Source organism: Taudactylus pleione, unplaced genomic scaffold, assembly GCF_031769625.1.
Source record: "Taudactylus pleione unplaced genomic scaffold, aTauple2 ptg000002l, whole genome shotgun sequence".
In the NCBI taxonomy this organism is placed as follows: Eukaryota; Metazoa; Chordata; class Amphibia; order Anura; family Myobatrachidae; genus Taudactylus; species Taudactylus pleione.
Window position 1 is genome coordinate 2,084,239 of NW_028284405.1, and position 25,563 is coordinate 2,109,801.

At 46.3% G+C, this 25,563-nt stretch overlaps 1 protein-coding gene across 2 annotated transcripts in view; it reads left to right on the forward strand.

Moving 5' to 3' along the window:
- Nucleotides 1-25,563, forward strand: part of ARHGAP4 (Rho GTPase activating protein 4) — a 142,035-nt gene that overhangs the window by 57,543 nt on the left and 58,929 nt on the right. For both annotated transcript variants that reach the window (XM_088443157.1, XM_088443848.1), the window contains exons 2-4: nt 11,662-11,857; nt 13,196-13,358; nt 19,363-19,425. In XM_088443157.1, coding sequence (XP_088299283.1) covers nt 11,662-11,857; nt 13,196-13,358; nt 19,363-19,425 — 422 coding nt within the window. The remainder of the gene's footprint in view (nt 1-11,661; nt 11,858-13,195; nt 13,359-19,362; nt 19,426-25,563) is intronic.

Below are 25,563 nucleotides of genomic sequence, written 5' to 3' on the forward strand. Positions count from 1 at the left end.
AGGTAGAACTCATTGGACCTGTTTCAGAGATGTACGCTGTACCGATGGCTTCGTAGTTGAGCGATAATCTGTGCATGTATCTAAGTCGCACGCGCATTCGTTAAGGTATTTTACCGTAGTCGCTCACAGCGACTATTTAATCGCAGCATGATGGACAGTCAGGGAGTGTTGGGGGAGGCAACGGGAGCGGCAGCAAAGAACAAATGCATATGGCGACTGTTTTGGGGGCGTCATACTTTGCAATTGCGATCCCGTCCATAAGGAATTTGGCTCCGACATCTCAGATCCCACTTCCATTCTGCGGGACCAGAGACCAAGGACTGCAACAATCGAATGATCTGCAAACGATGTTGCATCTTTATACGCGGATGCTGCTAAATTTTACGCAAATGTTTGGGTTTCCAAAGCTGCAGGTGGCCGTCTCAATACATCTCCCGGAGGCTCCGACATTTGCATATTTTTGCATACCAGCTGCGTACACATTCGCAGCAGCGACGGCAGGACGATCAGTGCAACTGGGAAGTTCCGAGACGAGATCTTTGTCACATCGCAGACCCAGTGAAATACCGCTCACAGGGCCTGATTCAGAGTCGGATGGTAATACAGTCGCAACTGCATTCGCTTACGGATCGTAGTTGCTAAAATATGCTAATGTTTCCAAAGCACAGCCGAGCACAGGGACGCCCACTGCTGCCTTCTCATATCTTTCCGACGACGTGCAACAGTGTAAACATCGGTAACATCGATGCACATCAGGCAGCCACGCAGCATGTATGTCAAGTCTGACCAGCCGCAGGCACTCCAGCTCTTGTGACACACAGAGAGGTCTCATGCTGCGCAGGAGATTGCAGTGGCTAATTTATGCAGTTGCACACCCACAAAGTGGCGTTTAAATGGTCAGACATCCTGCGTTCTTCTTACCATCCCTAGCTATAAGTAACTGAGCCTAGTGTCATGTGGGCCTTTTAGAAGAACACATTCAGGAGCACATTTAATGACACTTAGGGGTATATTTACTAAAGTGAGAGTTTTTAGAAGAGGAGATGTTGCCCATAGCAACCAATCAGATTCTACTTAACATTTAACTAGCACCTTCTAGAAGATAATAGCTAGAATATGATTGGTTGCTATGGGCAACATCTCCACTTCTAAAAAATCTCACTTTAGTAAATATACCCCTTATCGTTATTTGGGAACCAGAAGAGGAGGAAAGAGCTGGGGAGTATGGTAGGGGGGATAAAAAGGAAATTGTACCAGGAGTAGAATTTTGGTGTGAGAATAGGAAAGAAAATCAGGGGGAGATAGGGCCTGAGAGAGAGAGGGGTAGGGGACCAGAGAGGGGTAAGGAGCAGTCAAAACCATTGGGAGGGACAAGTTGGACAGGAGGGGTGTAGAGAGAGACCAGAGAACTTAGGTGAAATTAGAGGAGAGGGAACTGGATAGTGGATGAGAGGAGACAGAACAAGAAGGCTGAGGGAAACAATCAGAGAGAGGTGGGATAAGAAGAAATCAGACAGGGAGAACCATAACATCACCCCAACTTTTGGGCTGAAGTTGTCATTATGGGCACCTGAGATTAGGGAAGAATAGTAAGTGTTCCCATTTCAGTAGTATTTTATGCCCATATGAAATGCAGATATAACAATATAGGCAGAGATTCAATTCAAAGCGATGATGAATAAACCCGAGAGGGGGCTCCCTGAACTATTCAATTCAGCACGATGATGGTCCGACTAAAGGATTTCTTCCTGCACCCTCCAGAGTGCCGGCCGCACGGCTGTTTTCTGGCTAAGCGCGGCACTAATAGCCTCGCGGCCGGCACTTTAGATGGAGAATGCTGGTTCTCACTACTAAACACCCAGGTTAAGTCGCGAGAAACGGCATTCTCCAACTTAACAGCGCGCTGAATGCGATCGTGGCCGTAACCCTAGCCATTATCTAACCAACCATGCACCCATTTTACCAAAGGCATGTAATGTATCTACCCCAGGGCCGGATTAAGGGCAGGGCTACAGGGGCGGTCATCCAGGGGCCCCCACACATAGAGGGCCCCCACACACTGTCCCCGACCCCTGGCCACATGCCCGGCGAAAAGGCTGATCGCGATCTACTGGAAGCACGTGGAGCTCCCGCCCGTAGATCGCGATCAACTAAGGTAAGTGGGAACGTTGGCCTCTGAATAATGATCGCTTCAGAGGCCATCGTTCCCAGTGATGCATTGCGCGGGTGACGTCATGACGTTACCCGCGCACCGCAGAGGAGATGAGCCTGCGCGCCTCTACTGGATCCAGTTAGATCCAGCAGACAGCGGCAGCAGCAGTAACGGTGATGGCGCGGGACTCGGGAGCCGTGACAGCGTGGAGCGAAAACAGGTAAGTTTTTTTTAACAGGGGTGTGGGAGGGGAGGGAGAGCTACTGGGGGCACTACTTTACGGAGCACATCTACAGGGTGCATTTAAGAAGAGGCACAACTACTGGGGGCATTGCAAGGGGCACAACTACTGGGGGTATTTAAGAAGAGGCACAACTACTGGGGGCATTGCAGGGGGCACAACTACTGGGGGTATTTAAGAAGAGGCACAACTACTGGGGGCATTGCAAGGGGCACAACTACTGGAGGTATTTAAGAAGAGGCACAACTACTGGGGGCATTGCAGGGGGCACAACTACTGGGGCTATTTAAGAAGAGGCACAACTACTGGGGGCATTGCAAGGTGCACAACTACTAGGGGCATTTAAGAAGAGGCACAACTACTGGGGGCATTGCAAGGGGCACAACTACTGGAAGCATTGGAGTAGGTGCTCAACTACAAAGGGCATAAAAGAAGGGGCGCAAATACTGGGGGCATTGGAGGAAAGGCACAAATACTTGGGGCATTGCAGAAGGGGCACAATTACTGGGGGCATTGAAGGGACACAACTACAGGGGGCATTGCAGAAGGGGCACAACTACAGGGGGCATTGGACATCAGGCAGATAGACGTGTGTGTGTGTGAGTATAATATATATATATATATATATATATATATATAACTTATTGATGGGGGCCTCCACACGTTTGTTGCCCAGGGGCCCCCACAGGCCTTAATACGGCCCTGATCTACCCTCTCTGTAACCCGAAAACATCTGGGGTATTGCCTATATTTGTCCTTCTTTAAATAGGGTCCTTAATCCTCATTAATTTTCTCTTTTAATTAAAGATCAAAATTCTCTTTGGTTGGGTGGGGGGGGGAGCATTTCATTATACAAAGATATAAAAAGTGCAACTATAGTGCAAGGACATATCTGAGAGCTTGGTTAGTGCTGTAAATGACATATACACTTAGGTGAGACTGTGGTTACTTCCTCCTTGGTTTTCAGTGTCAAGGCCTGAGAGGATGATGTAACCAAGTCTCCCTTGTTGCTTTGCAAGGAGCGGGAGATCTTATTGTGTTCTCAGTTTTGTTGTGGTATTGCTTTTATAGGCAAGTGATACATTTCCAAGATTTAATTCTGACAGTGAACAGGAGTTGATTGTTTTTCTTTTCTATAGATTGGGCACCAACTCTACTGCCATGGTTATTTGGGGTGTTACTATTTATTTGTATATATTTATAAATATGCTGAAAAAGGGCTGAATGTTTAATATAGATAGAATGCCGTGGGGGTTGGGACTGGAGATGAATGAACCTTTGTAAACCGACTGGCAAAATATTAACTTCCGTACACAAAATTTGGCACAATTTGCCAGCAGAGTTTGGTTTCTCATTCCTCTGTCCTACCCCAATGACATCACACAACAGAAAGCATTGGCCCTTCTTGTTCCAGCTCTTTTCACTCCAGAAATGTGTAACTACAATTGAAGTGCGGAATGGCAAGGCCACAGTGACCTCAGAGGTTTTATTGCCGAGCTGAGCATTACATTTTGCTACATCATCCCCCATTTCTAGTAGGCACCTTAGAGGCTTCTGCAGTCAGGGGGCCTGATTTTGTTGCACGTAATGCAGTCACCATTTCAGATGCTTTTAGTGATCGTTGGACCTATGCAAACCTTTGCCTGTATGCAGATTCAGAGGCATCTATGTGATTGCACCACCCTCAGCCCTCGGCCTGGGAGAGCAGACGTCATCACTAGTAACAGCTTACACCTACCCCATTCTTGGTACAGGAGATGCAACTGAAGATGTAACTTTGTTAACATGCTACCACGGCACGCCCACAGGACACCTCCCATGTCCAGACTACAATCAATAACGTCCATTCAGCCATCGATGGGAAGCCACTGAGATGCATCCAACTCAGAATTACTTGCAGCTGCTCTAAAGCTGGCCATACCATAGGCACCGTGCGACACGATGGGGGATCCGAGGTCCGACATATCGGGCGGTTCCCACACATGGTGTAATCGGGTGGCTGACCGCCTAATATGCCGGCTCCCCCCTCCTCCTCCCGCATAGCACTGCATGGGATCGCACATCGCATCCCCTGATCAACTGAACCTGCAGTAAGGTGCGCGTGCATCCCCTGATCAACTGAACCTGCACGGGTGCGCGCTTGGTCCGACATCAGGCCCATACACGGTGCAATGTAGCAACCAAATCGTACCAATCAGTCCAATCGGCTGCTTTATCGCACCGTGTATGGGGGCTATAAGTTGCATATGCCGATCGCAGCCAGAGCCGATGCATAGGCGCCGTAGCTGAACCAAAACGGACTGGCGGGGGAGTATGTGTGCGCAACCTCTTCCAGGTGCCCGGTTGCCAGTGAAGACCTTTGAAGAGGTACTCAGTGAGCAAAGACTAATACGGCCGCCTCTTAGGTAAGTACACCACTGGGCCATGAGTTTGATGCGCAGAAGTGGAGGGGGGGGGTAGTGGTGCACCATAAAGTACACACAGGTGGAAGGTGAGGGGCTTACTGACAGACCGACAGAGGGGGAGGGGCACAAAAGGTACACACAGGTGGCAACTGCAGGGCAGATTGATGAGCAGGCGGTGGTGGGGGGGCACAGACGTGAATAGAGAGGTATTATTACTCAGTAGTAATAAATATTAACTTGTACATAAAAGTATATCATGAGAACTACATCTGATCTGCAAAATAAGAGGGACTATGCAATAAAGTTATGAACCATTAAGAATTGGAAGTGTCCCAGAAAAAAGGGACTTTTCTGCTGTCTTATAAATTTATCTAACTTTTTGATGATTTTAGGTGAAAATTCATTCACCAGAAAGCGTCCTGGTTGGAATAAATAGCTGTCTTCAATTCTATCCTATACCAAATATATTTTTCAGGTTCCTCTTCCCCCTATTGCTGTTACTTCATTAAAATCTTAAACCACAACATGGTTTTATGAGTATTTTAGGTCTAACCCCTGGCTAGGTCACAAGTGAGAAGTGGTTAGCCATTTTTGGATGCCTTGAGAAGATGTAACAAGCCGATTTAAACTATGTATGTATTTCTACACATAATCAAACATGTCTATTACCTATTTCAAAGCTTATGCATAATGGAGGTTTTGTGTTGACTCAGGATTTCCTGTGAATTTTAACTTAATACATTGATAGACATGACTTATTTTAATTATGCTCCACTTGTAACAGGATTGCATACCTCCCAGCACGTTGTGACTTGTCTCGTCCCCAGGAGGTTAGTACCTATCACTTCTAAAATGCTAGGTTGCTACCAATCCCATTGTATAAAGGCCCCCATACATCAGAGATTGATTGCACAAATCGTGCAATTTGCAATCGATTGTGTATAAAAATCTTTCCCTTTTTCAATCAATTGTGGCAATTCTGCAATCTGCAATCGATTGAAAAAGGGAAAGATTTTTATACACAATCGATTGCAAATTGCACGATTGCTGCAATCACTCTGATGTATGGGGGCCTTAAGACACTACTAAATTGACGCACAGACATCCCAAGTTCCCAACAGTCTCGGCAGTCCGGGTTAAAGTCCTAATTGTAGGGGCAGCGGACAGTCCTTTAGTACCGGGACTGTCCCACTAAATTGGGACAGGTGGGAGATACAGGACTAAAGTAACCTGCTGCTTCCCTGCTGTGGTGTAACTACTATTGTCATTTATTTCATATGCATTTTTAGAACTGACCATGCGGCCTAATTAACATGCTAAAAAATCTAGACAGTCTTCCGAGGGGATGTGGTCAATATCCCGAACGCCGGGATACCGAAGGTACGTACTGGGGTTAGGGGTTAGGCATTAGGGGGGAGTGTTAGGGTAGGGGGAGGGTAAGGGCTAGGTTGGGTGGGGGGATTAGGTTTAGGCTTCAGGGAGGGAGAGTTAGGATTAGGGGTAGGGTTAGCATATTTACAGGGGCTTATCTAGAATTATCTAATACTTACCTCTGCAAGGTCCCACGTTGGGTGTCTCAGCCCTACACATAACTCAGTAAAATGGCTGCCGCTGCCATTTTACCAGCATTTTGCGCAGTGAGGAAATCGCTGGGAATATTGCGGCCGCACCATTTCCCCGGCGACCTGCACATGCTCAGTAGATTCTGGGCACACTCTAGTGACAAGAGTCTACTGATGCTGCAGTCATAGGTCATACGCATCAGTCTGCTGCCGGCCACCGGGGTGAGAGGAGGGGGCACTGGACTGGGAATGAACACTCTTCTCTTAGGGCCTAATTCAGACCCACTTGCGAACGGGTCGATGTTGCCCCACTGCGCATGCGCACGACGGAGGGAGCTCCGTCGTGCGCATGCGTGAGACCCGCATAGCGACAGCCAAGCTGTCGTTATGGGTTTCGCACCAAAGGGGGCGTGCTGTCGATGGTGACTGACAGCACGCCCCCTTTGGTGGGCATGCCGGGGGCGTGGCTGCCAGACGGAGGCGTTCCCATGGGAACGCCTACCGTCTGGGTCCTGCCCCACTGACATCACTAGTGATGTCAGTGGGAGTGATTTTGGCTCTGATAGAGCCAAAATCACTCCAGGGCTTTCGGCAGCGAGACCCTACCGCAGGGTCTCGTCGCAAGCCCGATGGTCGCGATGGTCTTGACCATCGCGACCATCATCATGGCCGCTCGCTATAGCTGTGGGTGGTCACCCACAGCTATACGAGCGGCCAGGAGGCCGCTCCATTTTCAGGTAGGAGGGCCCTGATTCAGAGCGAGCGCTCTGGTCAGAGCGTCCGGCTCTGAATCAGGCCCTTAATACACCCCTGCATACTCACCAACAGGTGTCAGTATTCTAACCCTGTCGGGATGCCGGCGTTGGGATTCTGACCGCCTGGATCCCGAACGCCGAGCTTAACTTCAGAGAGGTATTCTTCAGATGCCTCTCCATTAAAACAGTGGCCACGCATGCACATAAGCATCTGTGCATTGTTAATAATCAGATCCCTCTAAGCAGATAATCTGCGTTACTTTATACAAACCTCGATGCACTGCAACTCCCATCCTGACATGCCTGCTTAACTTGGATATACTGGCACAGATTTGTGAAAGGCCGCATATGCCTGGACCTAGGATGGCAAACGTAGCTGCAGCACTAGGCTAAGGTTATACATCATCCTTATGTTTCTATATTAATAATATATCATTTGTGTTTAATAAGCATTTATACATGGATTTGGGTTCGGCTGAATTCTTTTCAGATATTTATTTTTTGTGCATGGGACGCAGTAGGGGTTGAAACAATGGAGACCTAAAAAATCTAAAAACAACCCCTAAAAATATAATACAAATATTTAAATTTTGCGCTGCAGGTGTAATGCATTCGAATAACTCTTCAATAAATGTGATTTAGGGTTGAACTGCATATTTTAATTTAAAATCACTGAGGGCCACACACTATTGATGTGAGTAGGAGGGGAGACACTTTAAAATCAATCCTCCATTGGTTAGAACACTTCTCTTAATCCTTTTTGTTAATATACAAATAATCTATCCTATGTAGAGTTTTATTTTTTTTTATATTTGGATTTGATGACTGCATTTGTAATGTATGTAATTTTTGGCAATATAAGATCCATCTGAAAACCACTAGAGAGATTGGTGGATCCAGATTTGCTAGAACTGGATGTGTGAGCCGCAGTAAGACCTTGCTTGGCATGCCTAATATATGTGGTAAAACATATGATTTTTATTGAGATGTCCGGTTTGGAAAATTGTCCTAACAATCTTGTCATTACATAAAGATGGCATTCAAGTGGCTAGCTGGCCCTTTACACAAATGTGTGGCCAACACAACAACGGCTGATGCCCTGGTGGGGAGGGGGGCATGCTATGCCAGGGTCCTTTGTTACATGTAGCGAGTGCTGTCATCTCCTGGCTGTAGGATTGCTGTGCAAGGGAGCGAAAGAGGCTGAATCGTACCCTGCAGAGTAACATGACTATATAGATCAACATTTCCCTACAAACCGTATGATGAGAGGAGACACGTCTGAGGCATTCCTGTATATGGTCCTTTATAATGCAAACTATCCCTGGCAAATCTATTTACTGTAAGATGACACCATTGTCGCACAAGCTCCAGCTTGTTACAGTACATTGGACTTAAAAAATAGAAAAAAAAATAATAATAAGTAATAATGTTGGTATAGAATATGGGACTTCATAAAAAAAATATCAGATTAACTGGTTAGGCTGGAGACTGCAATAACGATTGTAATTAGTAGATACAGAGTTTTAGAGGAATTCAACTCTTACGAAGCCCTTGTATATCTGTCTAATTACATATGTTTGGTTGTATTGCTTAAAATACCTAACAACAAGCGATGGGCAAGACCTGCAGGATCTGATTGGTTGATTGTATTTGCTTCGATTATGTTCTAGTTTTAATACAACTTTGTTTCTGTTGTAATACTGGGGTCTATTCATGTAGAACATGAACTGGCTACTGAAAAATATCACTACATATCACATCACATTGATGCGATCTATAATGATGTTTTGTAGCCATTCATGTCAACTTACCTGTCCGGCATCTTCCTGCCGGAGCCCGATATGTCTGCTTCATACTATGCAAGCGCCGGCACCTGAGAGCAGCAGGCAGGGCCGTAGTTAGGGTAGTGCGGCCGGTGCCATCGCACAGGGCACCACAGGTTAGGGGACGCTGTTTGGGCCTGTCAATTTTCTGTTTATTATCATTCTTGCTTGTAGCTTCCTCTTATTTCATCCCCAGCATCTCCTGGCCTCTCCTATCTCTTCCCTGGCCCTTCCCCATGAAGCCATGGCCCTTTTTTGGGTGCATTATGTCCCTTTGAAAAATGAGGGGGGCGCCAATGCTCTTTCTGGCACAGGGCACCAAAAAGTCTAGTTACGGCTCTGGCAGTAGGTCACATCAGACCTGCTGCAAAGGACGCTGGGCTAAAGGGGAAGAGCCAGAGCTGGATGCTGGCAGAGTGTAGGTAAGTATTCAGCTTAAAAAACATATATAAATATATGTATCCGGCACTACAATGTGGTCTGGTGACTGATCTGTCTGAAAAAGCAGCTCACCAAATAGGGGTGGCTAAGCCCTGTAAATTTAACAAATAATGAAGAAGAATGGGAACGCTTGATCAGATAAATTTAATATGTAAAAAATAACAGATGTAACAAATACTCTGCATAACAACATCCAAAGAAATAGATACAAATACAGAAACAATCGCTGCAGCTGCAATAATATTATACACTTCTGTGAAGTTGTATGAGGTGCAGCATACACATTTAAAAGATAAACAATAACTCATATAAAAACCAGTTTGATGCTGTATTATTAGACTTATAGGGGTATTCAATATGAAATGTAAACTTCGCCGTCTATGCGGGTCGAAGTTTTTGCCGCACATCGGAGCTTTTGCCGGTGAAAAAGTATCGGGCGCTCTCCCGATTATACCCGTATTCAATATGAAATCGTCGAAAACAGCACCCGGCGAATGTGAAATCAGCGAAAACTTCGCTGATTTTTGGGGAAATGACCCTAACACCCCCAAAAAGATGCTCTGACATGGGGGATCACTGTGGATACCCCTGGTTAGCCCTGCTGAAGGTTTTTGGGGTCTTTAAATGGGCTCAATAGCTGCTATTTTGGGGATTTGGGAAGGTGGTGAAGAATAGTATTTAGAAGGTTTTTTTGCACAAAATAAGTAGTCCCAGCAAATTTGGTGTACTTGAAAATGGGGGTGAGCATAATTAAAAGTTGCTAAAGTGAACTTTTAAAAAACGTTAAAAATCCACCTGCCGCAAACACCTGCAATGAAAAAAACATCTGGGGCATACTTGGGTACACCCCTAGATTGTAGTTCGCTAGTTTTTAACATTGTACCGCCCAATTTTTTTTTTCGCCCCCAAAATGAAAGTGCTTTTTTTGGGGTCCTCTGAGGTATTTTTCAAAATTTTTTGGACACAGTTTACCTTTGGGGGACTGTCTGAAGGTTGCAGGGTGGTTTCCAAAATGTTGCACCCCAAAACCCCAATTCTGCACTTTTTTTCGCCACCCATTCCTTGGTGATACTTTTTCGCAGGGTCGAATGCAATATACTTTTCGCACCGGCGAAAAGTTTTCAAATTGAATACGGTGTAAAAGTAAAAGCGGCGAAAATGACGTCATCCGAGCTAAAACATTGCAGAAACGGCGTTTTCAGTCCATATTGAATACCCCTGTTAGTCACAGGAATGTGCAAATTATCCTCTTGGATAGATTCTGGAATTATATATCAATTATCAAGTATTATATATTATAGTGTATGGGAACAGTATCTGGTTTGTTCCAATCTTCCTGAAAAAATATGCCTTAGAACATGCACAAGGTTAATGATGAATGAAGTTCAACTCAGAAATAGGCCCATTTGATAATCTGCATGCACAATGACCCAATTAGTCCGTGGGTTTCTATAGGTAATGATTGGAATAGCAGTCATACAGGATCTCGGCCGGGCTGTAACGAGCAGTGATGACAGATGGGTGGGTGCTGGTGAGAGCGTCCCTCAACAGCCGCGTCGCGGCTTTATGAGCCAGATAGGCTGGAACCACAAGGTGGGTTGTTAATCAGGAAAGTGACACTGGTCTGGAACCTATTAAGCAGTCGCTAATTGCAGTATAGTCCCACTGGTGAGGCAGAAATGTAATTAACAACATGCTAACGCGTTTCTCGGCCGACATTGTCCTGGCCGTTTCCTCAGAACCTCTGAGGAAATGGCCAGGACAGTGTCGGGGGAGAAACACGTTACAGGGAGTTTATTCGATCATTTTCAATCCCTGCTTAATTTGTTTCGGACCAGTGTCACTTTCCTGATTAACCAGCCACTTTGTGGTTCCAGCCTACCAGTATGAGTTCTCAATGGCATCTACAGATTTTTGTGCATATGTTTATATTGAACTAAATGATGTTCTTGGTGCTTCATCCGTTTCTTCCCTTTTTGCTCTTTCTCTACAAATTCCCAGAGAGGGATCCTAAAGATCCCTCTCTGTCCCCCCTGCGGCTTGCGCAGCCCGACGGCCACACATGCACAATAGGACTCCCGGGTCATAAACTTGGAAGTCCGTATAACGCAAAGGACAGCTCTTATCGGAAAAAGATTACCATTATCCAAAATACCACTGGTCCCAAGCATTTTGGATATGGGAGACTCAACCTGTATTGGAATTTAAACATGTTTGGAATAAAATAAGGTCTGTCCTAATAATAAGCTAGCAATGGTAACTCGCCCTCTGTCTCTCCCTAGAGATCCGTAGCCAGCTGATTGAGCAAGTAAAATGCATCGATGCGCAGGTGGATTTCCGCCAGCAGTTGTTGCAGGACATGAGCGAGTTCCTGCGCAGGAAGGCAGAGATTAACCTGGAATATTCCCGCAGCCTGGAGAAGCTGTGTGACCGCTTCTCTTCCAAAATCCGCAACTCGAAGGAACACCACAGCTTCAGGTGACTGCCGACCAACGCGTTTGTTTCCTGTGTCTTTGTGTATTTCTACTTGGCGTTCTGTTGGTCTGAGCTTAAGTAACCTGTCTATTGTTAGCAATCATTGAGCTACAGCACCAAGCATAGCCTGTCACTGGATTACAGTTATCGTTCAGTAGCAGCTGCATGGCGAAGGCCAGTCATACCCCTATGTACTCCATCCATCGATCACATTTATCATGGGGAGATGTATCAAACCTTGGAGAGAGATAGAGTGGGGATAGATAAAGTAAAGTCAAAATCAACTTCTAACCATCATATTGCAAACACAGCCTATAACATGACAGTCAGTGCTGATTGGTTGGCACTTTATCTCTCTCCAAGGTTTTAAACATATCCCCCTAAGGCCCGTATTCAATTTGAGGCGAAAAGCTTTTTTCGCGTGTTTTTGGCGGAAACTTTTCACCGATGACGTCATTTCGCCAGGCGGAAAAGTATCGCCGTATTCATTTTGAAAGACTTTCCGCCTGCCATGTAATAGGTGAAAAAGTTTTGAATAGCAGGCGGAAAAAAGTGCAGAATTGGGGTTTTGGGGTGCAATGTTGCGGGAACCCCCGGGCAGCCTTCAGACAGTCCCCCAAAGGTAAACTTTGTCAACATTTAAAAAAAAAAATCACTTAAAAACACCCACAAAATTACTTTGAATTTGGGGGCGAAAAAAAAAATGTTGGGGGACAAAGTTAAAAACTAGCAACCTTGACTCTGGGGGGGGGGGTCCCCAAGTATGCCCCAAGTGTTTTTTTCATTGCAGGGGCTTGTGGCAGGTGGATTTTTCATTTTTTTAAATTAACTTTAGCAACTTTGAAATATGCTGGCCACCATTTTCAAGTACCCCAAATTTGCTGGGATAAGTTATTTTCTACAAACAAACCTTCAGAATACTATTTTGCACCATGTATACAAAAACGCTACTTAGCAGCTATTGAGCCCGTTTAAAAATGCCAAATACCTTCAGCAAGCCAAATCGAGGGGTACTACAGCTAACCCCCATGTCGGAGCATCTTTTGGGAGGTGTCAGGCTGATTTCCCCAAATGTGACAGTACTTTCCAGTCCTGTTTTCGCCTACTTTCAATTTGAATACGGGGATACGCGGGCACGGCCGCGATACTTTTCCACCTACAAAACACGCAATGTAGGAGAAAAGTCTGGGAGGGGGAAAAGTATCGCGGGTCCGCTCAAATTGATTACGGCTCTATAACGTCTTGTCTGTTATTGACTTCTTATTACATTATCTTATTCTTATTACTGCGTATTACAATTTATCTTACTAATCCTCCTTATGCCATATTTTCCTTGTTTAGGAAGGAACAGCACCTCCTGTCACCTGTGAACTGCTGGTACATGATCCTAAACCACACGCGGCAAGAAAGCAAAGATCACGCAGCGCTCAATGATGTGTACACCTCACACCTCATCCCGCGCCTCACACATATAGGAGAGGACATCACCCGCCTCACAAAGAAGGTTAGACCGGGGCTCGCCTCTGCAGAAACAATAATAATACTATTTCTGTCAGTGACTAAAGGGCAGCTGTGTACTGTACCCATTTTGTGGGTTGAATCAATATCCCTGACATGATTGTCCACCTTTCACTAGCTGAGAAAAATAAAACTGATGCATGCAATAAAATAAGGTGTGTAGACTGTGAGCCCCATTTTAGGATGAGTTATAACCCCTTCAGCACTTGCTAAAGGGGTTATGACATTTAGCAAATAGCGGTAAGCTTAACTTACCGCTGTTTGTGACAACCTCTTATGCCATCTATAGATACAGTCCCCTTTGCTGGAAATAGGGCCCATCAAAAGCCTTTCCAGCTTCAGCAAAGCCTTCCAGGACTTTCTCAGTCCCAGCTGGTTTGCAGTACTCTGCGCATGTACAGATGGTCATCGTGCATAAGCATTAGTCAACAGCCTATCGCCGCAGAGATAGACTACCAGCAACATAATAGGGGACACCGTGGGACCTTGCCGAAACGGGTAAGGTATGGTAAATACTGGTGGCATATTCTTTAGTATCACTGTGATACTAAATGAAATGTGCTGAGGGAAATTAATATCTATCTTAAATGGAGCTCTGGGCCTGATTCAGACCCGTTCGCAAGCACTGTGCGCTCGCAACCGGGTCGATGGTAGGCCAGTGTGCATGCTCACGACGGAGCCGGCTCCGTCGTGCGCATGCGCGAGACCCGGATAGCGACGGGCACTCCGTCGCTCAGGGTCTTGTAGCAAAGGGGGCGTGCTGTCGATGTTGAGTGACAGCACGCCCACTTTGGTGGGCGGGCCGGGGGTGTGGCTGCCCAGACGGAGGCGTTCACCCTCGGCTATGCGAGCGGCCACGAGGCCGTTCTGAAAAAAAAAATGCCCGGCCCTGATTCACAGCGAGCGCTCTGTCAGAGCGTCCGACTCTGAATCAGGCCCTCTGTGTGTAGATTTTTCATACAACTTTTGCATTTGATGGTAGAATGGTTGATGAGGTTTCTCTATGACCAGTTCTTGATCCACTTTTCATGTAGGCAAATGAGCTCTCAAAAGGAAAATGACATGGGGAATATACAGCTGGATCGAGCGATCACAGTACTGCATGTTACATACACACCAGGGGTGTAACTAGGTATTTGAAGGTCCCATAGCAAAAGGTTGTAATGGCCCCTACGTACCACCCAATGGTGAAAAATGTATAACACGCATGTGACTTTGACAAGGAAGATGGGCCCCCTCAGCAGCTGCACCCCTTGCACCTATCCAGGGGCGTTTCTAGAGAGGAGGGGGCCCGTGTGCAGTCTCCTACACGGGCCCCCTCCTCTCCACCCGGCGGCCGACAGTGTACTGAGCTGTGTGCGGCCAGCACCGGAGTTATAGACTCTGGGCACTAGAGTGTGCCCAGAGTCTATAATGAATGCACAGGTCACCAGGAAAATGGCCGTGGCGGCCATTTTCCCTGTACTCCGCATTCGCAAACGACGGGAAAATGGCCGCCGCAGGCCCGTGTTCCCTGCACACCCTGCACCCATTATAGATATGCCCCTGAGTTACACCCATGATACAGACAGACAGCAGTGAAATACACATCCTGTACAAGAAACAACAAAAAGTAATCCCCCAGCACTCAGAAAGAAATCAGCAATAAGATTTGAAAAACTACATGATGGTATATAATTCAGAGATCTCAGTTGCATATATTTGCAAAAATATGGCTAAAGCTGGCCATCCACTATACAATTTTCTGTCAGATATCTGTCCAATCTGGCTGGTTGGAATGAAAACCTGGTAATGTATGGGAGCAAATAACAATCGTCCATTTGCTCACAAACACTGCAAAATAGACAAAAAATGGTTGTTCAGACAAATTGGTTAAAACACACAAATTTAACCAATTTGAACATTTTTTTGTCCTTTTTTTCAGTGTTTAAAACCATGTGATCGACTGTCATTTGCTCCCATACATTGCCAGGTTTTCATTACAACCTGCCAGACTGGACCGATATCTGACAGATAATTGTATAGTGGATGGCCAGCTTAAGCTTCCAGGCCGGAATCGGTATGCAGCCCGACACTGCAACAGATCCCGGCAGCTGCAGCCTGACAGCACTGGAAATCCTGATCATCGTAAGGTAAGTAATGACTAACCTAACCCTCCTTAGGGATGCCTAACCCTAACCTCCCCCCCAAGTGCCTAACCCTAACCCCCCCCTTCCCCGTTGCCTAAACCTAAGTCCCCCAGAGGGTGCCTAACCCTAAGTCCCCCCGGGGGGTGCCTAACCCTAACCCTCCCTCCCCCTAGCCTAACCCTAACCTTCCCTCCCCCTAGCCTAACCCTAACCCTCCCGGGGGGTGCCTAACCCTAAGTCCCCCCCGGGTGCGCTAAACCTAACCCTCCCACTTCCCCGCGCGGCTGTCCGCTCGCAGCGCCCGGCATCCCTTCGATCAGGATGCCGGGCGTTGGCCTCCCGGTGTAGGTGAAATGAGCGGTGTCTACATCTAGACGCCGGGCATGTCACCCTCGGCGGGATATGACAGTCGGGAAACCGGCTGTCGGTATAATGTCAGCCGGCTTCCCGATTGCATCCCCTCCAGGCCACGTCACAGCCTAGGCAGGAAAGTATGAAGCGGGTATCACTCTCTTTTGTGTTGACGTCCACAACGCATTATTGGGGGACTATAATGCTGTTTACTCCATCAAAATCATCATAACCAATTAAAATATAATCTAACGGTACAAGATTTGATGCTGCATGTTGGAAAACTTGGTCTAACATTGGACCCAATGGGGATATTATCATTTTACACAGAAATGCTGCACAATATACATGCACTTTAATCTGCTTGTTGGCACTGTTCCTGCAGCTGTGCATGTTAGCCACAATTGTGTAGCCACTTTGCTCATTTAGCTGGTTGAAAGCGTGTAGGCAGCTTGATAATCACCTCTGCAGATCCTCTCCTGTCCTTGCACCCATTTATTCGCCCTATATCTCTCTCTCTTTCTTGCTTTCTCATTGCATCACCCTATTTCTTCTTATTGTCCCTCCTCCATTACTCTCATCGTTCGTCTTGCTCTCTTAGGGGTAAACTTACTAAAGTGAGAGTTTTTAGAAGTGGAGATGTTGCCCATAGCAACCAGTCAGATTCTAGCTATTATCTTCTAGAATGTGCTAGTTAAATGTTAAGTAGAACCTCTTACCTTTATGTCTGTCTCTTACAACCCAGTTTTGTTCTATTAATGTTGTTTTAAACTGTAAAGCGCAACGGAATATGCTGCGCTGTATAAGAAACTGTTCATTATTATTATTAATAATAATAATAATAATAATAATCTGATTGGTTGCTATGGGCAACATCTTCACTTCTAAAAACTGTCACGTTAGTAAATATACCCCTTATTGTCTGGTCTGTCTCATAAAGGCCCGCAGCAGGTGGTAGGTATCGCTAGCGATTTCTTCTACCGATCTATGAAATACTGCGGCAATACATGTAGAGGATCTGTGGAGATGAAAATGCTTTAAAGGTGCGTACACACATAACGATTTTTTGAACGATTTAACTATAACGATGTTGTTATCGTTAAATCGTTTGTAAAATCATTCATCTTTTTAAGGTGAACGATGAACGATAATTGTTCATGCGCGTTCACGTTTGTAGCTTGTAGTTCATCGTCCATTCTGACTGTCCAATAAACGATTTTAGTTCATGTTGTACAGAATGAACGATAAACGAACGATTTCCATTTTCTATTCACTGTAAGCATGATTCGTTCATGAAAATCGTTCAGTAATTTAGTAACCAACGATTTTTAGTGAAAGATTTTCGTTCACTTTTTCAAGGAAAAATCTGAACGAAAATCGTTCACTAAAATCATTGGTTACTAACATCGTTGTGTGTGTATGCAGCTTATGTATTTAAATTAAATTAAGGTTTTTTTAACACATTTATGCAGGTTTTTTTTGTATATAACATATGAACGATTGAATGATAACAATATGCAACAAAAATCGCAACAATGTGCATGTGCTTAGTCTAAGGATGCGTCCAGCGTAGTGTAGCGTAGAGAAAGCGCAGAGATGAAGCTGAAGCCACATTACCCTATCTCTATACAATATAATGTCATGAAGTCTCATGTACACAGCAGAGAATACGGTCTGGACAGTATTATTAGTAAATGCAAAGTCACGTTCACCATGTAAAATTTGATTATTTCTCCCTGACACAATACAAATGCAAATAACAGTTGATTAAATGTGAATAGAAGGCCGTGACCTCACATAATATACCAGTCACCAGGGCCGGCTCCAGGTCCTGTGCGGAGAGGGACTCCGACGCCCCCCTCACCCTGCGCGCGGCGAAGCTGTACACGTCAGTGACATAATGACCATAGACCACGCCCCCTAAGTGACACTAATTGGGGGCGTGCCCGTATGGTACGCCTCCCATTTAACGTCAGGCTGGGGGCGAGTCCATCACTCCTTCAGTATCTGGGCTGCCCCCTGCCCTCTCACTGCACTGAGTGGATGCCGCATGCATGTGCGCGGCATCCATTCCTCTTCTCCGGGGCTGGCACAGCCGTGGCGGTGGGGGTGCCAACCTCCCGACCACCGGTGGGACACTTCGGCCCTCTGGTGGAACGGCGGGGCAGTGCCTGAAAAACGGGACTGTCCCGCTCAAAATCGGGATGGTTGGGAGGGCTGCGCCCTCTAAGGGGTGGCACCCCTGTTCGACCGCACTGGTCGAACATGCCTCGAGCCAGTCCTGCCAGTCACACTAAAGTAACATTAAATACTATCAGCCTGAGAGGCGAATCCGCAGCCAGACCCTCATCATCGTAACTGCATTGCACATCAATTTCCCCGCCTGTCCCACCGCTACCTATTGTAAGGAGGCAAAAGTGGAAGATGCCACCATATTTCCATGCAGACGTGTGCGTTTATTCATGCACGTATGCAGTAAGGACACGTGTGTTTTACGCTAATAGAACAGATGTATTTCCAACTCTACATGATGCCCTAATTGTTTACCGCATCTCTCTCTGGGGAAGATGTACTAAGCCTTGGAGAGGGATAAAGTGGAGAGCGATAAAGTACCAACCAATTAGCTCCTAACTGCGATCTTTCAGGCTGTGGGCCTGATTCAGCATGGAATGCTATTGCAATAGCGTATGCCGATTGGTCGATGGTGCGTACTGCGCATGTGTGTGCACCGCAGTGCGCGTGAGTTAGCATTGCGAACGCTCTGCGATCACCTATGCAGATACAACGCCATTGCATAGTGAGTGACGTCAGGTCAGCGTTTGTGGGTGGTGACGGGGGAGTGGTCGGAGAAATGCAGGTGTGTCTGTCCGTTTGACCGCCATTATTTGGGCTCGCATAAATTAGCCACTGTGACGGCATACACAGCTTGTGTACTCACTTCGTGTGACAAGGTTAGCAATTTCTGCGTAAGGTCAGACCTGTTGTGATTGTGTGTGAGGGGCCGATGTTATTCGATGTTACTGATGTATATGCAGGATTTCAAGGTATTACGGATGTGCGAAAGTGGTAGTGGGCGTCTCTATGCTGGCTTTGGGCGTCTATACTAGCGTTGCGATTGCAGTCATTAGCATATTATCGCAGCAGACCTATGTGTGTAATCACAGCTGCAATCTCAGTAGCGATCCGTAGTGAATCAGGCCCTGTGTTTGAAAAATGACAGTTAGGAGCTGATTGGTTAGTTCTTTATCTCTGTCCAAGGCTTCGCTTAGTACATCTACCCGTCTCTCTCTCTCTATCTCTCTCACTGTCTCTATTTTTTTTTTCAGATTGCTTTGTCTTGTCTTCTGCAGTCTAAATATACATCACTATTCCTGTCACAAATACTTTACTTAAAACTGCGGATTGGAAGCTATGACACTGTTTATGGCTATATTTGCATAACTATTTACATATCTATTTACAGAGAGTTCTGCTTAACTCTTCGCCTGTCTGTGTTTTCTTCCCGCACAGAGTAAAGACATTGGAGTCCAGCAACAGGAGGATTTGATGAAGTTAGTGTCGGAGCTGCAAGGGGTGAGTGCAGGCATCGGATGAGCAAGATGATCACATGGTGTCACCAGAATATAAATGACCTTTGGCCCAGACTGCGAGCGTACACATTTGATGTCATATGTTTATGTGGTTCTAAATTAGGTACTTGTTAATTATAGGGGCTCTGCTTGTAGGGGGCGCTCATGAGCAGTGCTATTCTGGTGTATATATTTCGGACTGTCGGAGGTCTACTAGCGTTTTGTTCTCCTCTGACGGTCATAGGGCCTGAATCTGAGTCAGGCGCTATTCCGATATTCACGCAGAAGGCCAATGTATATTCGCCTGTGCATGCGTCTGAGTGACGATACTCGTGAGTCGTGATTCGCACAGAGGCCCTGATTCAGAGCCAGACGCTCTGACAGAGCGCGCGCTCTGAATCAGGGCGTCTTTTTTTTTTTTTATGGAGCGGCCTCCTGGTCACTCTAATCACTGTGGTTTGCCACCCACAGCTAATGCGAGCAGCCAGGATGATGGTTGCGATGGTCAAGACCATCGCGCCCATCGGGCTTGCGACGAGACCCTTGTGGTAGGGTCTCGTGGCTGAAAGCCCCAGAGAGCTTTCGGCTCTAACAGAGCCGAAAGCTCTCCCACTGACATCACTTGTGATGTCTGGGCAGCCACCCCCCCGGCCCGCCCACCAAAGGGGGCGTGCTGTCACTCAACATCGACAGCACGCCCCTTTTGGTGCGAGACCCGGAGCGACGGATTGCCCGTCGCTATCCGGGTCTCGCGCATGCGCACGACTGAGCCGGCTCCGTCATGTGCATGTGCTCTGGGCCACCATCGACCCGGTTGCGAGCGCTCAGCACTTGCGACCGGGTCTGCATCAGGCCCAGAGTCACAGTACAGGTTAGGACACAAAGGAGCAGAAATGTTGGGGGCGTTCCTGGCCGGTGACTGGGAGGCCACAGGGGGTAGATAAAAAAGTTGCACAGAGAAGTTGCGGCTTATGGGATTATCTTGGGGTGACGCTGAAAGCGGTTGCATACATAGACGTGGAGCCGCTGGCATAGGAGGCCATACTCAGACTGGGAAACTGCACTCGCCATAGGGTAGGTGCAACTTTCGATGATGGCGTCTAAAGTCGCACCAGACCGTAATGTAGCCTCTATATAGGCTACGTGTGTCCTTGCACATTGGGACGCATGGATGTACACCAGGGAAGGGCTTTGATATTAGCATAAAGTCGCAGACGTGCCTGCGGCCAAAACACAGCATTTTCTGCCTATGTCTCAGAATTAGGCCCATAGTCCACCTGTTCCCATTCAGTGGAGGATGGTGGTGGTGGGGAGATTAGAAGTCATAGTAGGTATGGGGCGACTTACTGCATTTACTCTGTGCCAAAATTCTGCAAAACATCAGTATCCTGACTAACATCCCAAAGCTGGTAGAATTGAATCACTTAATGGAGTCCTCCCCTGTACAGTCTGTTACTCTGCCCACCTGCCATTCACTTGAGCTCCCGTCTCACTCACGATAATTGAATCCTCCCTGTAATGACAGATGGGTGTCTGTGTATATAATGTGTGTGCTGTATGCACACAATTTACATATTCATGTTTCTTTAAAAGTGAGCAAAATGTAACACACGCCTCTGCAGGATACATCTTTAAATGTGACATTTCTGCACATTGTAATGCACAATTACTATATAGGGGCTTATGTCATAGGGTGCGACTTGCAGCCGTTGCGGGAATTCCTGCGAGTCTTCCTGTCCTTTTAAAGCGGCAATCATTCTAATACAAAACCAAGCCCCCAACCAATCAGCACCTCACTTTAATTTTTCAAACACATGACAGTTAGGAGCTGATTGGTTGGAGCACCATTAAGACTAGTCACTAGAATATCACTATTAAATATGCCCTTATATCTCTCTGAGCTTTGATAAATCTCCCCATCAGATGAGGATGCCAGCATCTGAGCAGGATTGGATGCCAACGCCTGAGGTTGGGGAAAGAAAGGTGACGCTTCAGAGAGGGTCTGCGGGTGACACCGCCTATGTGGACCCCAGAACTTCCAGCCCTGTGCGCACCAGCTTCTGACTGGTCTGGCTTAACCCTTATTGGTCCTCTTTCTTCAGTTTTTGGGTGACTCTGAAGTTGATCCTTTAGGAAGTTGGGACGAAAGTTTAAAATTAAACCAAGCTAAAGAAAAAGAGTCATTACAGGCTACATGTGAAAGTGATTTTTGTTCTTGCTGACAATGGACTTTCATGGTTACTAGAGAAATACTTCACTGTACAGCAAATGCTATGATTCTGGAAATAGTGTTGAATATAGTTACACTTTAACTAACTCTTTATCAGATTGGATCCTTCTCAGGGGGAAATGCAAATAGAATCATATAGGCTTCTATTGGGTAATCGCATCCAAGCTCCGGAATGTATTGCATTCCGGATTTTGGTGCATATGCGGTAAGTGGCCAAACATCTGAAAACTTCATTTTCGGAGGTTTGACCACAAAATATGCTTTGATGCATCCAGCCCTTTTATCATACAGGCTGCTAAATATGTCACAAAATGAAAACACTGAACTGGGACAGCTGGAAGGTGAGTAAGCAGAATTAGGAGTAGTATTTACTGTACAGGCAAATTGGGAAAATGCCAAGGCTTTACGGTTCAAGGGGCAGCATGGGAATGATGGTAAATTCATCTAATATGTTGTTTTGTTTTCCAACATTGATATTTATTACGTTTTATACATAAAATATAGTAAAGAAGGGAAGAAAAGGGAGGAACACAATAAGGCCCGAGGGTGAGGTGGGTGGATTATTTTGTTCATTTTGAAACCAGTTTCGACATTTCTGCATTCTTTACTGGCTTTCAGATCTAGAGGTCCTGCCTCCGAGAGGAAACATTTGCAAACTTCTGCAAAAATAGTGTATTTATACCATTACAAGAATCAACAAAGTAGTAGCTTTGTGTTTTTATATTTTTGTGTGTTTATATTATGGTTGTGTTCAAAAAGTTACCCTATGGCTTCATCACTCCTGCCATATCTAAGTATCTAAGGGGTTGATGTATCAAGCAGTGAAAACTGTGGATAAATGAACCTGTGGAGAAGTTGCCCATAGCAACCAATCAGCTTTGAAGTAGCATTTATCAAGTAAAGGCCATAAAAAAAAAAAAATTATTGATTGCTATGGGCAACTTCGCCACTAGTCCACTTTTTCATGCTTTTCACTGCTTGATACAAAGACCCCTAAGTTTAGTTTTGACAGTGACTTCTGTGGTCAGGTTGTAGAGTAGGTTTACTTCTAGAAACTGTTACATGTAGATCTTACACAAGGCCGTCTTAACAACATTGTAGGCCCTGGGCAAAGAAATGCTCTGGGGTCCCTACAATTGGACACCCACTGAACCCCCCTTCCCCATTAATAAATTCATGCCCCAGAGCAGACACCCACTGCCCCCTCTCCATAATTAATAAAATCAAACCCCAGATTTGGATGCCCAGTTGGCACCCCTCCAATTACCAAAACCTGGTAATCTCTCCCCCCCCCCCCCAACCTGCACAAAAAAAAAAAGATCCTGCAGCCCCAGGCCGTCTCTCCACATGCTTCCATACAGAGATTGGCATGTGGGGAGACGGCCAACCACTGTATGAAACCGGGGGTTGCTATACCCGGAGAAACGCGTCAAGGACTCACAGGAACATCTAGGATTTTGCTCTGTACTTTACCGGTACTTGTCCGTCAGCCCACCCGTCTGCCACATAGAAAAATCGTGCCTCCGCTACGGTCCGCTCAGCCGTTCACCCCAGGGTATCCGTTTTCGGCGGCACCCTCCTCAGAATCACCTGAGGGCAAATAGCATTACGGGGAACACGGAGGATAGAGCCGACGTCTGCCAACAGGAGTGCCAAGTGGCCATTTGAGTGCTGTTTTACAGGACATCAGTTTATATATTTGTATATTGGAGAATACATGGACTTACAGTCTATGGGCCTGATTCAGACCCACTCGCGAGCGGCTGTACGCTCGCAAGTGGGTCGATGGTCTGCACTGAGCATGCGCACGACGGAGGGAGCTCCGTCGTGCGCATGCGCCAGACACGACGAGCGAAGGACTTTCCTTCGCTCGTTGTGTCCGATCAAAGGGGGCGTGCTGTCAATGTTGATTGACAGCACGCCCCCTTTGGTGGGCGTGCCGGGGGCGTGCCTCCCTGACGGGGGCGTTCCCACGGGAACGCCTCCCGTCAGAAGCCGGCCCACTGACATCACTAGTGATGTCAGTGGGAGTGATTTTGGCTCTGATAGAGCCAAAATCACTCCGGAGCTTGCGGTTGAAAACCTCAACCGCAGGCTCCGGCTCGCAATTTCGATGGTCGCGATGGTCACGACCATCGCGGCCATCAAAATGCACGCTCGTATAGCCTGTGGGTGGTGACCCACAGCTATACGAGCGTCCAGGAGGACGCTCCATGAAAAAGGAGCCCGGCCCTCATGCAGAGCGTGCGCTCTGCTCAGAGCGTACGGCTCTGAATGAGGGCCTATATCTTAAAGTGACCGCTTCACTGTGGAGTGATAATTATCACCACACCCACACTGGAACTTTCACTGTCTGTTCCTCCTTTCACTTCCTATAGGAACACTGGGCCTGATTCAGACCCGGACGCTATCCGCAGTGCGCTCGCTATTGCCAATGTTTGCTAATCTGCGCATGCGTATGCAAACTTCACAATGCGATCATAGACCGCTCGTTCGCCCAGCATAGCCAGCCCAGCAGAGTCAGTGACCGGAGAGGCCGTTTGTGGGTGGTGACAGGGGCAGTCCAGTAAAAACGGGGGGCTGTATTTGCGAACGCAGGAGTGCCTGATTGTTCTAACGCCGTTTTAGAGGCGTGCATAATTAACAGGCAGCGTCATAGTACACGTCACTTAGCTTTTTTTTACACTGATTTCCTCGCAATGCTTGCGGTAGGGTAAAGCTACCTCAAGCACTGCGTTCACATCCGATGGTGCTCGATGTACCAATGTTTTAATACACTTCCTGGAGATGACGTGTTGCTGGTGGGCGGCTCTGCCTGTGTGATTGGGCGTACGCATACACAAAGTGTCCGCTCGCTAAGACATGGTGGGCGTGCTTATGCCTTGGCAAGCGATCGCTTCCCGTGGCGTCACTTTGACAAATTTGCATACGCATCCAGCGAGCTTACGCAGATAGCAAACGGGTCTGAATCAGGCCCACTGTTCCCAATTAAAAGGATATTCAGCTTCACTCCCTCACTGAAGGATATCTATCTATAAATAAACAAATATTTAAACAAATACATCGTATCAGAGGGACTGCAGAAATGAATAAATGCTAGAAGTGAAAGAATACAATGTTGCAATTTACCTGACTGAGTGCATTGCTAATTTAATCCATTTCACATTTAGAGATTTGTGTAGTTATTGTCTCTCTGTTGCACCACGCAGAGTGTTATTTATGGATGTTATAGTCGTGATTTATACAACTGATTTATTATTGTATTGATTACTACTGAGACCTATTAATACATATTTTAATTGGTTCATCTACTAAACTCAGGGTAAGCGCTTCATATTTTTCCTTTTGTATGTTTCCATTTGTGGGGTGCAGACCCCACTGTGTTAGCAGCTACCTGGCTTAGTGGTCTGTAAAGTTAATACAGAGCGCACCATTTCTTTTTATAAAAGGAAGATGGTGAATTAGGTGTTCCTCTGCATAATGCAATATTTCTTAATGATGTTCCTGACCGTGGAAATTCCAAGCTGGATGTGTTAGAACTTTGTCTGTATTGTGTACTCTAAAATAAATACTTAGAAGACATAGGGGTCTATTTACTAAGCAGTGTTAGGAGACAGAGTGAAAAGGGATAGGAAAGTGATAAGGTGCCAGCCAATCATCTCCCAACTGTCATCTCACAGGCTGCGTTTGAAAAATGACAGTTGGGAGCTGATTGGCTGGCACCTTACTTATCACTTTCTTAGCACTTTTCACTCTGTCTCCTAACACTGCTTAGCAAATAGACCCCATAAGCCGTTGGGAGATTAAAAAGAAATTATAGAATCATTTAATTCAACCTAAATTTTTGATTCCTCAAAGTAGCCACCTTTTGCAGATTTAGCCAGAGAACACACTTGTGGCATTCTTTCCAAC